At 45.8% G+C, this 14587-nt stretch overlaps 1 protein-coding gene across 1 annotated transcript in view; it reads right to left on the bottom strand.

Moving 5' to 3' along the window:
• Window positions 1-14587, bottom strand: part of ADSS2 (adenylosuccinate synthase 2) — a 74297-nt gene that overhangs the window by 46558 nt on the left and 13152 nt on the right. Inside the window, exons 3-5 of the mRNA XM_044289844.1 lie at window positions 7759-7827; window positions 6482-6532; window positions 3994-4060 (exon numbers count right to left, since the gene is read on the bottom strand). Of these exons, the coding sequence (XP_044145779.1) occupies window positions 3994-4060; window positions 6482-6532; window positions 7759-7827 (187 nt within the window). The remainder of the gene's footprint in view (window positions 1-3993; window positions 4061-6481; window positions 6533-7758; window positions 7828-14587) is intronic.

Genomic DNA, 14587 nt, shown 5'->3' with positions numbered 1-14587 from the left:
GTACAGATGACTTTTTGAGCGCTTGGTATTACACTTTTAGTTAGGGAAGGTGAAAGAAAAAAAATAGACTTTTGCACTCACCGTAAAATCCTTCTCTCGTAGGATGCATTAGGGGACACAGCACCATGGTTATATGCCTAGCTGCCACCAATGCTTTTAATACTGGGCAGCACCTGAGGGGTTAATTGTGCAAATCACAGCCCCCTGTAAGAGATGGGGTGGTGCCGGGCAGCAGGGGGCAGTTATGTACATGGGGACGCTTCAAGTAAAAAAAAATATACCATCGGATTGGAGAAAACTCTGATCCGATGGTATATTAATAGGGACTCCTGACTTTACATTGAAAGTCAATGGGGGACAGATCCGTTTGCAATTGCACCATATTGTGTCAACGTCAAATGGATCCGCACGGCCAGCAGCGTTTGGGCGTCAGTCTCCTGAGCGGAATGGAGGTGGAACAGAGCCAAACTGATGCATTCTGAATGGATCTGCATCCATTCAGAATGCATTGGGGATGTACGGATCCGTTCAGGGGGGCTTGTGAGAGCCTTCAAACAGATCTCACAAGTGGAACCCCAAACGCAAATGTGAAAGTAGCCTTAGAAGGCTTTGGTCTAGCATACCAGGAAGGCTTGGCCTTGAAGGAGGGACTAGGAGACTTTGTCTGAGCGGGTGGAGGAGCCCCGAAAGGAACGAAAATGCTGTGATCGCGAAGCCGGTGGTGGTGAGGTCGATTTTGGGGAAGAAGAAAACTTTTACCCTCCCCCTCCCCCGTGGCCTCAGAAATAAGTTTCTCCAAGCGCTTCCCAAAAAGTCTACCATCTAGAAAAGCGAGAGAAATGAGAGCCTCCTTGGAAGCCGCATCTGCCGCCCAATTACGGAGCCAGACCGTGCGGCGGATGGCCACGGAGTTAACAGCCGCTCTACTAGAGCGGCATGCCGATTGCATGGAAGCATCGCAGAGGTTGCGGGATGCTTGGAGAATTTGAGAGGCGAGGGCAGGAAATCCTGGGGCAAGGACCGGATGAGTTGTTTGGTCCAGACCATGCAGGTCTTAGCCACCCAAGACGCAGCAAATGCTGGCCGGACAGCGGACCCTGCTGCAGTCAGAAGGATCCGACAAGAAAGCAGCATCTGTCAAAGGAAGAGTGGTCGCCTTGGCCAGGCACGCCACCTGGGTATCAACCTGAGCAGGTTCAGACCATAGGTTGACTGACTCCTCTGCAAAAGGAAAAAAGGCATCAGACGCCTTGGAGATTTGAAGTCGTTTATCCCGGTGACACCACTCCTTAGCCAGAAGTGCGTCGATGTCAGCATGGTTAGGAGGTCCGGCGAAATGACACGGATTCCTGGGCCGCAGAAGAGGGACCCTCCTGCACTCGGAGCGTGTCCCTGACTGCCTTTATGAGATCCTGCATGGCCGCAGACATAGATGCGCTCTGCTCAGATCTGGAATCTGAGCCAGAGGTATCCCCAGGAGTGGCAGAAGATGAAACTTCGCCGGACTCGGACTTATCCAGTAAGTGAACCGAGGAAACTGAGGATGAGCGGAACCCAGCTGAGAGCACACAAGGTCACTGTGGACCTGGTGTCAGAGCGAGAGCGAGACCCCGACTGTGGGAGTTTCCCTACTGGGTGCTGAGGCGGCCGCGATTTGGGCCTGCAAGCGATTCAGTGACTGCACCATAGACTGGGAGAGACTGGCAAGGTTACATATGGCTTGAGACAGGGACATGGCCCAATCAGGTGGGACAGACACAGCAGTGGCGGCCGGGGCAGCTTGGGAGGGCCTGGGAGCAAGTCACTGTGCGCAGGTGGGACCAGATTGACCGCACGGCATCTTTTGATTGCAGCCAGTGCAAGCAAAATAAGTGACAATCCCAGGAGGGGGGTTGGGCACTGGGTCCTGTCTGGCAGAGGACATGAGGGCGAGGATGGAGCCTGTAAGAAAGAACAAACAGCCAGCCGAAGCTAACCTACCGGACACCAGGTGCTGTGTCCCAAAGAAAGCAGCAGCTGCAGAAGACTGTGCGCCAGACTCAGGTGGAACCTCGTGCAGCAAGATGGAGGAGACTGCTCTGTCCTCGAAGCTCCAGCAGAAAATGCCCGCCCCTCAGGCAGAAAGCCCGCGCCAGGATGGGATTGGAGGATGGGGAGAAGGCTCCTCCTACAGTCCTCCCCAGACAGGCATGACCATAGAAACAGGCAGGGGGCGGTACCATCACGGCCGAGTAGGCCGGAAAAAAGCTGGGGCTTCGATTAGCGAGCGCGCCCAGGAATCACACCGGAAGCCGCTGCCCGCCGGAAACTTGAGGAAGGTGGGAGAGGGGGAGCGGGAGGGTAAGTGACTGCCGAGGGTGAAGGAAGGGGAGGCCAGAAGTAGGTGTAAGCAAAGCGGCAGGCAAGGAAGCACTGCGGCCTAGGCAAAAGCCGGGACCTAGATTTAGAGAGCAAGGGGGGCGGAGGTCCGGGAGGACAGGCAGGCGGGCAGAGGTGCGGGAGGACAGACAGAAGATGCAGTGACCAAGAGTGTGACCTCCATGAGCCACTGAGGACCTGTCAGCCCCAAAAAAGAATGACAGAAGGGCAGGGGGACAAGGGCACCCTGACTATGGATAAGGACCCCCCTCTCCCTAGTTCCACGGGAAGATTCGGGATGAAGGGATCTATCCTTACTTACTCTCAGACATCTTCAGGCGCAGCTGGGTCGTCCCATCGGCAGACTCAACAGGCAAACCTCGGAATAGCGGCATCCATTGTGGATTCAGTTGTGGGGACTGGGCGACCGGCTAAGTACAATGTACGTGCCCGCAGGGGATGCAACTATGGTGGAAGTCCACGATGGAGCCCCAGCCTGCTGGACCTGTGAAAGAGAAACCAAAAAAAAAAAAAAAAAAAAAAAAAAAAAAAAAACACAGCAGGACCTGCAAAGAAACTAAGCAGGTTATGTCTGCCTCCTACTGACACTAGGAAAAAAATAATAATAATAATAGTTAGCTCCAGCATATGTATTGGGTATAGCCCAGATGGGTGGAGCCAACACTTTTCTTTCTAGTGTCAGCTGGGCATATACCCATGGTGCTGTGTCCCCCAATGCCATTCACGAGAAACTTTGTTTTTGCTGTGTTGTACTACATTGAGCCATCAGTGTAATACACTGATAGCTGCCTAGACCTGGGGGCTGGGTCTCCTAGGCTTCCATAGAAGGCAAGCCCTGATGCCTCTGCAAGGCATCGGGTTGCCTTCTCAGCCATCGGATCCAGTCACTACAGCACAGGGACCTGATGGAGGCCCGTGCCACTGATCGGTTTGGACAGGGACAGTGCAAAATGAAAACTTAATTGATGTTTGTGGTGTGTTGGTTCCAAATTATTTGCCATCAGGATCTAGAGGCTGGTAGTAAATGTCTATAGTGTGACATCAAAAGGCCTAATTAGGTACAGGAGTGATTAGATGGGTAACAACTCTACTCCCCCCCATATACACAGAAGACCATGTAACCAGCCCTCAGGCTATTTAACAGCTAGAGATGTGGATCCAAGCTTTGAAACGAGACTGGGAGCTAGCTGACTTTTCCTACATGGTGTTGCAATTTTTACACTGAGGAGTGTATAAATGTAAGGAACAGAATGTTGTTTCCAACTGCTAAAATAAATCATATAAGCATACAATAGTCTGTATAGTCGGTTTGATTGGGTAGTTGGTTGAACAAGTGAAAGCTAAAGTATTTTAATTTTACAAAAATTGATTACCGTATTTTTTGCCCTATAAGATGCACCTAGGTTTTAGAGGAGGACAATAAAAATATTTTTCATCAGACCTCAGACCCCCAATGTTAATAAGGCCCCTATTCAGACCATTACTAAGTGTGTCTTATAGGGCAAAAATAAGGTAAATCCATTTTTGCTAAATAATGCAGCCTACACTAACAAAGAATTCTACTCAACAAAATATAATCTTGTATAATGACAAACTATTGTGTAGTATTCATACTTCTTTCCAGCTTGTTTTTGCCTCTGCTCTTCTTGGATTCCATCGGCAGCTTGGTGAAAGTCAAAAACTTTAATAAAAAAATAAATAAAGTTAAATTACTTAGAGAATGCAGAAGGAATATATAATAATTCATAGTCAAATGGCCCATTGAAATCATACTATTGTTAAGCCGTAGGCTTTTGCAAATAAGGTTTAAAATCTATCTGAAAATTTAGCTAAGGCTACGTTCACACTTGCGGCAGAGTGATCCGGCAAGCAGTTCCATCGCCGTAACTGCCTACCAGCCCCGGCAATCTGTATGCAAACGGACAGCATTTGTAGACTGATCTGGATGCGGATCAGTCTCACAAATGCATTGCAAGATCGGATCCGTCTGTCCGTTTGTCATACGGACAAACTGATCCGTTTCTATTTTTTCCCCCCCACAATTTTAAAGGACTGGAAGGACGGATCCAGCATTGCGGCATTTTTAATGCCGGATCCGGCACTAAAACATTTCAATGTAAATTAATGCCAGATCCGGCAGGTGTTCTGGAATTTTGGACGGAGATAAAACCGCCCTGAAAAGTAAAAAAAAAAAAAAAAAAAAAAAAAAAAAAAGACTAAACTAAAGACATCCTGAACAGATTTGTCTCCATTCAGAATGCATGGTGATAAACCTGAAGAAAAACACTAGTGTGAAAGTACCCTTAGAACGCTTATTGTAAAATGAAAAGTTACACAATATTACAATATACTCCCTGTATAAATTCTTCAGTTTGCAAGGTCATTAGGAACCTATATGCAGCAGTTGCTCTGGTCATTTGATGGACAACACAAGCTGCACACCTGTGTACCCATCACATGACAAGGACATATTTATAGCAACTATAATAACCAATGAGGTTTAGGCTCCATTCACAAGACCGTATGGCCCCCGTGCTCATGTTGCAGACCGCAAACAGCAGGTCCCGAAAACATAGGCAACTGCGGTATGAACTCCATATCAATGGGTCTGCACCATGATGTGAACGGGTCTGTGATCGACAATATGATAGGACATTTTGTACCTTTTACTGTGCGTAGGCAAGGGCGCCCATAGATCAGCTTCCATGCGTTTTCGTGCCTCCTCTCTGCAAAGGACATGTCCTATCTTTTGACATATTCACGGATCACTGACCCATTCAAGTCAATGGGTCCACATCCATCATTCACATAACTGGTACCCATGTTTTGTGGACCTGCCATTTGCGGTCCGCAACACGGACATGGCAACCATACAATCATGTGAATGGGGCCTTGCTCAAACTACACGTTTCTCTCATAGCCTTTTGTATTACACTGGGGCTACAAGGCAATTTCAGCATCACAATGCTACTGTACTGCAGGGGTGTGAAGTCGGTAAGCCAAAGTTCTGACTCCAACACCTCCATTTTGTAACACCCCCAACTCCAGCAAAGGCTTCTTCATGAACAGCCAATAACTTAGTAATAACAATTACTGTATTAAACTGGAAACAGACTTTTTTTTTTACCATCATCTATGTAATCAGGTTACCTAGAAATAAATTAATCCCTTTCAGTAATTTTTCACCTTCCTGACACAGCCTGTTTTTTGCAATTCTGATGTGCCACTTTATGTTATAATAACTGTGTAATATTAGACAATCAAAAAGTCAGGGGCGTGGAAATCGTGTCGCCCGACGCCCAGGACATGCAGTTCCGGGTGGCGGGCAGGTAGTTTGTTCAGTAGCTTAGCCCTGCTGCGGTCAAGTAGCAGGGCTGATATGGCTTTGTTTACCGGAACAGTGGATCGGCGACCAGCTGGGCGTGGAGAGGCATTCCCATCGGATTGGAGAACACTCAGATCCGATGGTATATTCTAAACCCGAGGTGTTCCCATGGTGATGGGGGACTCACCTCTGACAGGGCGCTGCCATCCACGGCACCTGAGGGGTTAATTAAGTGGACAGTGGCTCCCCATCAGAGGTCGGGATTGTTTCTACAATGTTTGCATTGGTGGGCAGTGCAAACACCCCACCCGATCCTAAAGATCGCATCCTCCGATCCTAAAGACGCCCCCTCCACATGTTGATTGACAGGGCCAATGAACGGGATCGTCCTCTGCTGCCTGCGCGGTAACGGTATTCAATCGGCGCAGGCGCGAGATTTTGAATGCAAACAGGGCCAGCAGAGAACGATCCTGTTCACTGGCCCTCTCAATCAACATGAGGAGGGGGCGTCTTAAGGATCGGAGGATGCGGCTGCTACCAGCAAGTAGCCGTCCTACTTGCTGGTAGCAAGGTAATTTGCATATTTTAAAAGCACGTTTTTAACACAATCTACTGAACCAAAATGATTAATTAGATTATGTAGGCATAAATCGCAGTATAGGGATTATAAGTAAACAAAACAAAAAAAAAAAAAAAACACAACAGTTTAGTGGGGTGACAGAAGCCCTTTAAAACACAAAAAATTTGCAAATCTTTACAAAAACAAGTAAATCTTACCAATGTGCGCTCGGTCAGAGATAGTAAGTCTGTTCTCCCAGCCAGCCAAGCCTGAAGCAAAGTATGAATATTAATAAAATAGTGATTGGTACACATCTATTACTTCATTTTTTTTTTTATTACATTATAGCATTTGGAGCCTTCGACATAGAGGTCAACATAGTCTATCAGTAGATCAGAAACTCGTACCTATAGCAATGCCAATGAAAATAGCAATGCATTCAGCTGAGTACTATACAAGTAAAATACAGGGAACACTGTTCTCTGGCTGGGATAACTATCCCTAACAAGTGTGTATCTATTAGAATATAAAAATAAATGAAAGTACAGTGGTCCCTCAAGTTACAATATTAATTGGTTGCAGGATGACCATTGTATGTTGAAACTATTGTAAGGGTACTTTCACACCAGCGTTCTTCCTTTCCAGAATTGAGTTCCATCCTAGGGGCTCAATATCGGAAAAGAACTGATCAGTTTTATCCTAATGCATTCTGAATGGAGAGCATTCCTTTTAGGATGCATCAGAATGTCTTTAGTTCAGTCGTTTTGCCTTTTCAGGGCTGAGAATACCGCAGCATGCTACGGTTTTAGCTCATCATTTTTTACTATTAAAATGCATTAATGCCGGATCCAGTCCCGAGTCTTCCGGCAAAAAGATTTGAAAAAAAATAAATGCCAGGATCCTGATCAGTCTGACAAATGCCATCAGTTTGCATACGTTTTGACGGATCCGGCAGGCAATCCTCTGCCGCAAGTGTAAAAGTACCCCAACTTGAGTAATTGGTTCCAAAGCCCCAAAAGGCCTTCAAGGATAAGAGAAGATTAAGATTTAAGAAAAATATAGCAGATAACTAAAGCAGACCCTAACATATACCCGCAACTAATACAACTATTTTACCTAGACTTTATGAATGAATTGCTATTAGCCTTCAGTAGGGGTACAGAGGGGTGGTAACAAGTTGGGGGTGTTACCTGCACAGTCTGAAAATGACAGCACTGATTGGATAGAGTGAGTTTGTGCAGGCACACGCCCCCAACTGGTTACCACCCCTCTGTACCCTTACTGAAGGCTAATAGCAATTCATTCATTACTTCTAGCAGAAATAATAAAGGAATGGCACAACATGGAGTCATAATAATAGATGCTCCAGAATGGTTTTTACATGGAGAATGCATGTAGCTATTAAACATGCATGTCAGGTAAAAGGCAATAAGAATATAATTAGCATATGTTATTTAAAACTCTCCACTATTAAGAAATTAAAAGTATTTCTTACCTTGCCCTTTTTTCAGATTTTTCTCAGCTTCTTCAAACAAACCAGGTAGATGAATTACAACCCCATTCCCTAAAAATACAGGCAAATATTGGAACCATTACATTGCATCACTAAATACTTGTAGCCACAAAGGTAAAGCATTCGCTAGCTGTTTAAAGGTTTTCACTTCACTACTACATAAACCATCAATATGTAATTGATCTGTGGGGATCAAGTGAAGGAGGCCATGCTGCAGTACTATAAAACAACTGTGGCCATGAGCACAGCTGTGCAGGAACAAAATAAAAAAATTTAGGCAACACCACCTTAACCCCTTAAGGACCGGGCTCATTTTTTGCAAATCTGACCAGTGTCACTTTAAGTGCTCATAACTTTCAAACGCTTTGACTTACCCAGGCCGTTCTGAGATTGTTTTTTCGTCACATATTGTACTTCATGACACTGCTAAAATTGGGTCAAAAAAGTTATTTTTTTTTGCATTAAAAAAATACATTTTTTACCAAAAATTTTGAAAAATTAGCAAATTTCAAAGTTTCAGTTTCTCTACTTCTGTAATACCCCCAAAAATTGTGATGACTTTACATTCCCCATATGTCTACTTCATGTTTGTAGCATTTTGGGAATGATATTTTATTTTTTGGGGATGTTACAAGGCTTAGAAGTTTAGAAGCAAATTTTGAAATTTTTGAGAAATCTTCAAAATCCCACTTTTTATGGACCAGTTCAGGTTTGAAGTCATATTGTGAGGCTTAGATAATAGAAACCTCCCAAAAATGACCCCATTCTAGAAACTACACCCCTCAAGGTATTCAAAACTGTTTTTTCAAACTTTATTAACCCTTTAGGTGTTCCACAAGAGTTAATGGCAGATGGAGAAACAATTTTGAAATTTCTATTTTTTGGAAAATTTTCCAATATAATAAATTTTTTCCAGGAGTAAAATAAGGGTTAACTGCCAAACAACACTCAAAATGGGTTGCCCTGATTCTGTAGTTTGCAAAAACACCCCATATGTGGTCGTAAACTACTGTTTGGCCGAACGGTAGCACATAGAAGGAGGGGAACACCATATGGGTTTTGGAAGGCAGATTTTGCAGGACTGGTTTTGTTTATACCATGTCCCATTTGAAGCCCCCTGTTGCACCCCTAGAATAGAAATTTCAAAAAAGTGACTCCATCTAAGAAAGTACACCCCTCAAGGTATTCAAAACTGGGTTTACAAACTTTGTTAACCCTTTAGGTGTTCCACAAGAGTTAATGGCAGATGGAGAAACAATTATGAAATTTCAATTTTTTGGAAAATTTTCCAATATAATCAATTTTTTCTAGGAGTAAAACAAGGGTTAACTGCCAAACAACACTCAAAATGGGTTGCCCTGATTCTGTAGTTTGCAAAAACACCCCATATGTGGTCGTAAACTACTGTTTGGCCGAACGGTAGCACATAGAAGGAGGGGAACACCATATGGGTTTTGGAAGGCAGATTTTGCAGGACTGGTTTTGTTTATACCATGTCCCATTTGAAGCCCCCTGTTGCACCCCTAGAATAGAAATTTCAAAAAAGTGACTCCATCTAAGAAAGTACACCCCTCAAGGTATTCAAAACTGGGTTTACAAACTTTGTTAACCCTTTAGGTGTTCCACAAGAGTTAATGGCAGATGGAGAAACAATTATGAAATTTCAATTTTTTGGAAAATTTTCCAATATAATCAATTTTTTCTAGGAGTAAAACAAGGGTTAACTGCCAAACAACACTCAAAATGGGTTGCCCTGATTCTGTAGTTTGCAGAAACACCCCATATGTGGTGGTAAACTACTATTTGGCTAAACGGCAGGACATAGAAGAAGGGGAACGCCATATGGTTTTTGGAAGGCAGATTTTGCTGGACTGGTTTATTTACACCATGTACCCTTTCAAGCCCCCTGATGCACCCCTAGAGTAGAAACTCCATAAAAGTGACCCCATCTAGGAAACTACGGGATAAGGTGGTTGTTGTTTTGGGACTATTTTTGGGGTAAATTTGATATTTGGTTGCTCTATATTACTCTTTTTTGAGGCAATGTAACAAAAAAATTAAAATCTAAAATAGTTTCTACATTCGCTATTTAGTTTTGTGGAACACCTAAAGGGTTAACATAGTTTGTAAAGTAACTTTTGAATACCTTGAGGGGTGTAGTTTCTTAGATGGGGTCACTTTTTTGGAGTTTCTAGTCTGGGCTACATCAGGGGGGGCTTCTAATGGGACATGGTGTCAAAAAAAAAACTGTCCATCAAAATCTGCCTTCCAGAAACCGTATGGCGTTCCCTTCGTTCTATGCCCTGCCGTGCGGCTATATAGCCATTTACAACCACATATGGGGTGTTTCTGCAAACGACAGAATCGGGGCAATAAATATTTAGTTTTGTTTGGCTGTTAACCCTTGCTTTATTACCAGCAAAATGGATTTAAATTGAAATTTTGCCCAAAAATAGGTGTTTTGGCACCGTTTTTATTTTATATTTTTAACACCGTTCATCCGAGGCGTTTGGTCAAAAGTTATTTTTATAGCGACGACTTTTACGCACGCGACGATGCCCAATATGTATGGCTCTCAGACTTTGGAGACACTAAGCAGGCATCCTAAAACTGCGGCCCTCCAGATGTTGTAAAACTACAATTCCCACCATGCCCTGCTGATGGCTGTAGGTTGTCTGGGCATGCTGGGAGTTATAGTTTTACAACATCTGGAGGGCCGCAGTTTGAGGATGCCTGCACTAAAACTAATATTTTTGGGGGAAAGAAAAATAGTTTTCGTGTCTCCAAAGTCTGAGAGCCATAGTGTTTTATGTTCTCTAGTGAACCGTTGGGGATTATAAAAATTTAGTACTCCATGGAAGTGTGATACTCCCTGAAGCAATCGATAACGCAGAGGCCCGGATGATCGGGGCACGTGTCGCACTGAGTGGTGGTGTCCTTCCGTATCCCCCTCCTGCGACACACTCTGCACTTTTTTTGGGTTCGTCCCTTCTTTCCAGTATGGGGGACCACACCTGGAAAGTGTTGGCCAGGGACGATCCGGGCGCCTCCAGTTCCCGAGGTACTCCGGCCTGCTCTTTCCCGGTCCGAAAAGATCAGGTCCTTGAGGACTGCCTCATAGAATTGGAGGAATGTCCCTGTGCTGCCAGCGCTTCGGGATAGTACAAAAGAGTTGTACATGGCAACCTGCACCAAGTAGACCGCAACTTTTTTGTACCATGCCCGGGTTTTGCGCATGGCGTTATATGGCGTGAGGACTTGATCCGAGAGATCAACTCCTCCCATATACCGATTGTAGTCGACGATACAATCGGGCTTGAGGACCGTTGCCGCGGTACCTCGCACAGGGACTGGGGTGGTGCCGTTACCGTGGATTGTGGACAGCATAAGGACATCCCTCTTGTCCTTATACCTGACCAGCAACAGGTTTCCACTGGTAAGTGCACGGGTCTCACCCCTGGGGATAGGTACCTGGAGGGGGTAGGCAGGGAGGCCGCGCTGATTTTTCCGCACGGTCCCACAAGCGAACGTAGATCTGGCGGCAAGGGACCTGAACAAGGGAATGCTGGTATAAAAGTTATCCACGTACAAGTGGTAACCATTATCCAGCAGTGGGTACATAAGGTCCCACACGAGTTTCCCGCTAACACCCAGAGTGGGGGGACATTCTGGGGGTTGAATACGGGAATCTCGCCCCTCGTACACACGAAATTTGTAAGTGTACCCTGAGGTACTCTCACAAATTTTGTATAGCTTCACGCCATACCTCGCTCGCTTTGTGGGAATATATTGGCGGAAACTGAGTCTCCCCTTGAACGCAATGAGCGACTCATCAACCGCGACCTCCCTTCCAGGTACGTAGGCCTGCTGAAATGTGGCCCCAAAGTGATCGATGACAGGCCGTATCTTATACAGCCGGTCATAGGCAGGATCACCTCGGGGTGGACATGCTGCATTATCGGAATAATGCAGACATTTCCGGATGGCCTCAAACCGGGAGCGTGTCATGACCATACTGTACAGTGGGGTCTGGTACAGGACGTCCCCACTCCAGTATTGCCTGACACTGGGTTTTTGGACTAGACCCATATGCAGCACGAGGCCCCAAAATGTCCTCATTTCGGCTGCACTGACCGGCGTCCAGCCACCGGGTCTAGCCAAAACTGAGCCTGGGTTTTGAGCGACGAACTGTTGGGCGTACAGATTCATCTGCTCCACCATCAAATTCACCAGTGGGTTACTGAAAAAAAAAACTAAAATAGTCAATTTCAGTAAACCCCACTGTGGGAATCTGGATTCCAGGATTGCCAGCGAAATCCGGAATCTCAGGCTCAAAGTCCACTGGGGGACACCAGCTAAGTTCATCGGCAGGGGTCTCCGGTGAACTTATTTGGTGGGCCGGGAAACCAGTACGAACCCCAGGGCGGCTCGTACTAGGGTGGGCCACAGGATCCCTAGCATGTGCGGCCCCTGGCTCCGCCTGGCGGCGTCTCCGCCGCCTTGGTGGCTCATCGTCATCCGATGATGATGAGGAGGATGCTGATGATAAGAGGAATGTGGGGTCATCCTCATCCTCACTGGGGCTCTCGGAGTCGGAGGCAATCTGGGCATATGCCTCCTCGGCCGAGAACACCCGGCGGGCCATGGGTGTGTGTGCGTGTAGGTGTGCGTGTGTGTAAAACTTTATTATATGTGCGTGTGTGTGGGGGCAACGGGTGTTCGCGTACTAAAAAAAGGAAAAAAGGGCAAGTGTTAGGAAAAAAAAAAAGTTGCTGATTAGCGGTACAACGCTGATCAGCGGTGGGGCAGGCGATGCGCTAACAGTGGACGGACGCTAAAAAGTGCCGACCAGTCAGCGAACGCAGAAAAAAAAGTGGTGGTGAGGGGGCTAGTGGTGGTGGGGGGGGGGGGGGGGGTTGGGGGGAGTGGTGGGGGGATGGGTGGAGGGGCTGGTGGTGGTGGGGGGCTGGTAGGGGGGGCAAGTGGCAGGGGGGGGTCTGGGGTCTGATAGATGGATCAAAAAAAGTTTTGTGTAAAAGTTAAAAGTTTTTTTTTTTTTTTTTTTTTTCCTAACTAACTTTTCCCTTCTTTCCCTGCCTAACGATGCCTCTCCCTCACTGACCCTAACCTACCTGGGTGGCGATGGGTGCAGGAGGGTGATGGATGGCGATTAGGGGGACACAGGAGCTGGTGCTGGACGATGCTGCCGGGTGCTCGTGCAGAACAGGAAGAGGAGGGGAGAGAGGAGCGCAGGAAGTTTGAATCTCGCGCCTCTCTCCCCTGCACCAATCAGCACCCTGGACAGCAGTGTTCAGCACCAGGGCCAGCACCGCCTCCTCAAATCCTCGGACTGCGATTGGTGGTGTATAATTACGCCACCGATCGCAGTCTTTTTCCGGTTCATCGGGTCACCGGACACCCGAATGGACCGGAAACGCAGAAAACCGCAGGTCTGAATTGACCTGCGGTTTTCTGCGATCGCCGATACGGGGGGGTCAAATGACCCCCCCTGCGTTGTTACGGGATGCCGGCTGAATGATTTCAGCCGAAATCCCGTTCCGATTAACCCCCGCGGCGCCGGAATGCCGATTTTAAGTCAGGACGTACCGGTACGCCCTTGGTCCTTAAGGACTCGGGAAATAGGGCGTACCGGTACGCCCTGTGTCCTTAAGGGGTTAAGCAACCACATATCTGGGACCAGCCAGAGCTCCACCAATAAGAAAGTGTTGGCACCACTTATCGAAAAAAGTCCTTTATATACAAACATTTACCACTTTACTATTATAATGACCATATTCAATAGGGATTACTAGCAATAATAAATATATTGCAAAAAAAAAAAATATATATAAAAAAATAATCTATAAAACATTCATATCTTCAATAAAAATTATTTAACATCAAGAATAATGAGTCTACGCAAAGTTGTTTGCAGTCTGCAGGAACAGACTCCAAGGTATCAGGCCTCTACTTTTCAGCATCTTAAAGATTGTCCAAATAAAAAATTTTTTTTTTTTTAAACCAGCACCTGGATCCAAATACTTTTCCAATTTAATGTAATAAATAAAAAAATTTGCATAGCCACTGAGCTAGAACAATAAAATGCATCTGTATAGGACCAGCTGCTGTTTGTTTTTCTCCTTATTTCTCTGTCCACCTCAGTAACATAGCTGAGGTGGACGCACATACACAGTTCCATCCTTCAACTGCCACCAGAAGGACCCTCTTTAAGAAGCTTTCACATGTATAGGAAGACAGCAGCAGTAGCAGAAAGAACACGTCTCCTTGAGCCGTCAGCCTAAAAGAAAATCTAGTTCAGCAATTGGAGCAATGAATAGGCCGAGTTCTGGATCCATGTGAGGTACAGGGCTGGTTCTAGATTTGCTAGCATGAGAATGTCATGTATTATATGATGTCTGATTTTCATTTTTTACATTAATCATGGGATACAGTTTAGCAAGAAGCAGGGAACAAATGTAAGGGATTACCACAAGGATAAGGATTTTATACAAGATTTGTCTAACTAGAGATGATCAAGTCAAAGTTAATGAAGCGGAAATCGATCCGAACTTCAGGAAAAATTTGTTTCGCACTAAATTCAAATTTCCTCATCGCATTTTTCCTAAAAAGGCCGCAGCACGTGTTAGGACATGGAGCAAAGAACTCTGGGAACGAGGAATCACCCACAATGCCATGCATGCAGCCATTAGCAGCGACTTACAGTACAGACCAAAAGTTTGGACACACCTTATTTAGGCTACTTTCACACTAGCGTTCGATCGGATCCGTTCTGAACGGATCCGATCATAAT

Source organism: Bufo gargarizans, chromosome 4 (genome assembly GCF_014858855.1).
Source record: "Bufo gargarizans isolate SCDJY-AF-19 chromosome 4, ASM1485885v1, whole genome shotgun sequence".
Taxonomy (NCBI): Eukaryota; Metazoa; Chordata; class Amphibia; order Anura; family Bufonidae; genus Bufo; species Bufo gargarizans.
Note: the sequence above shows the minus strand (reverse complement) of the source record. Positions and strands in the feature narration are given on the sequence as shown.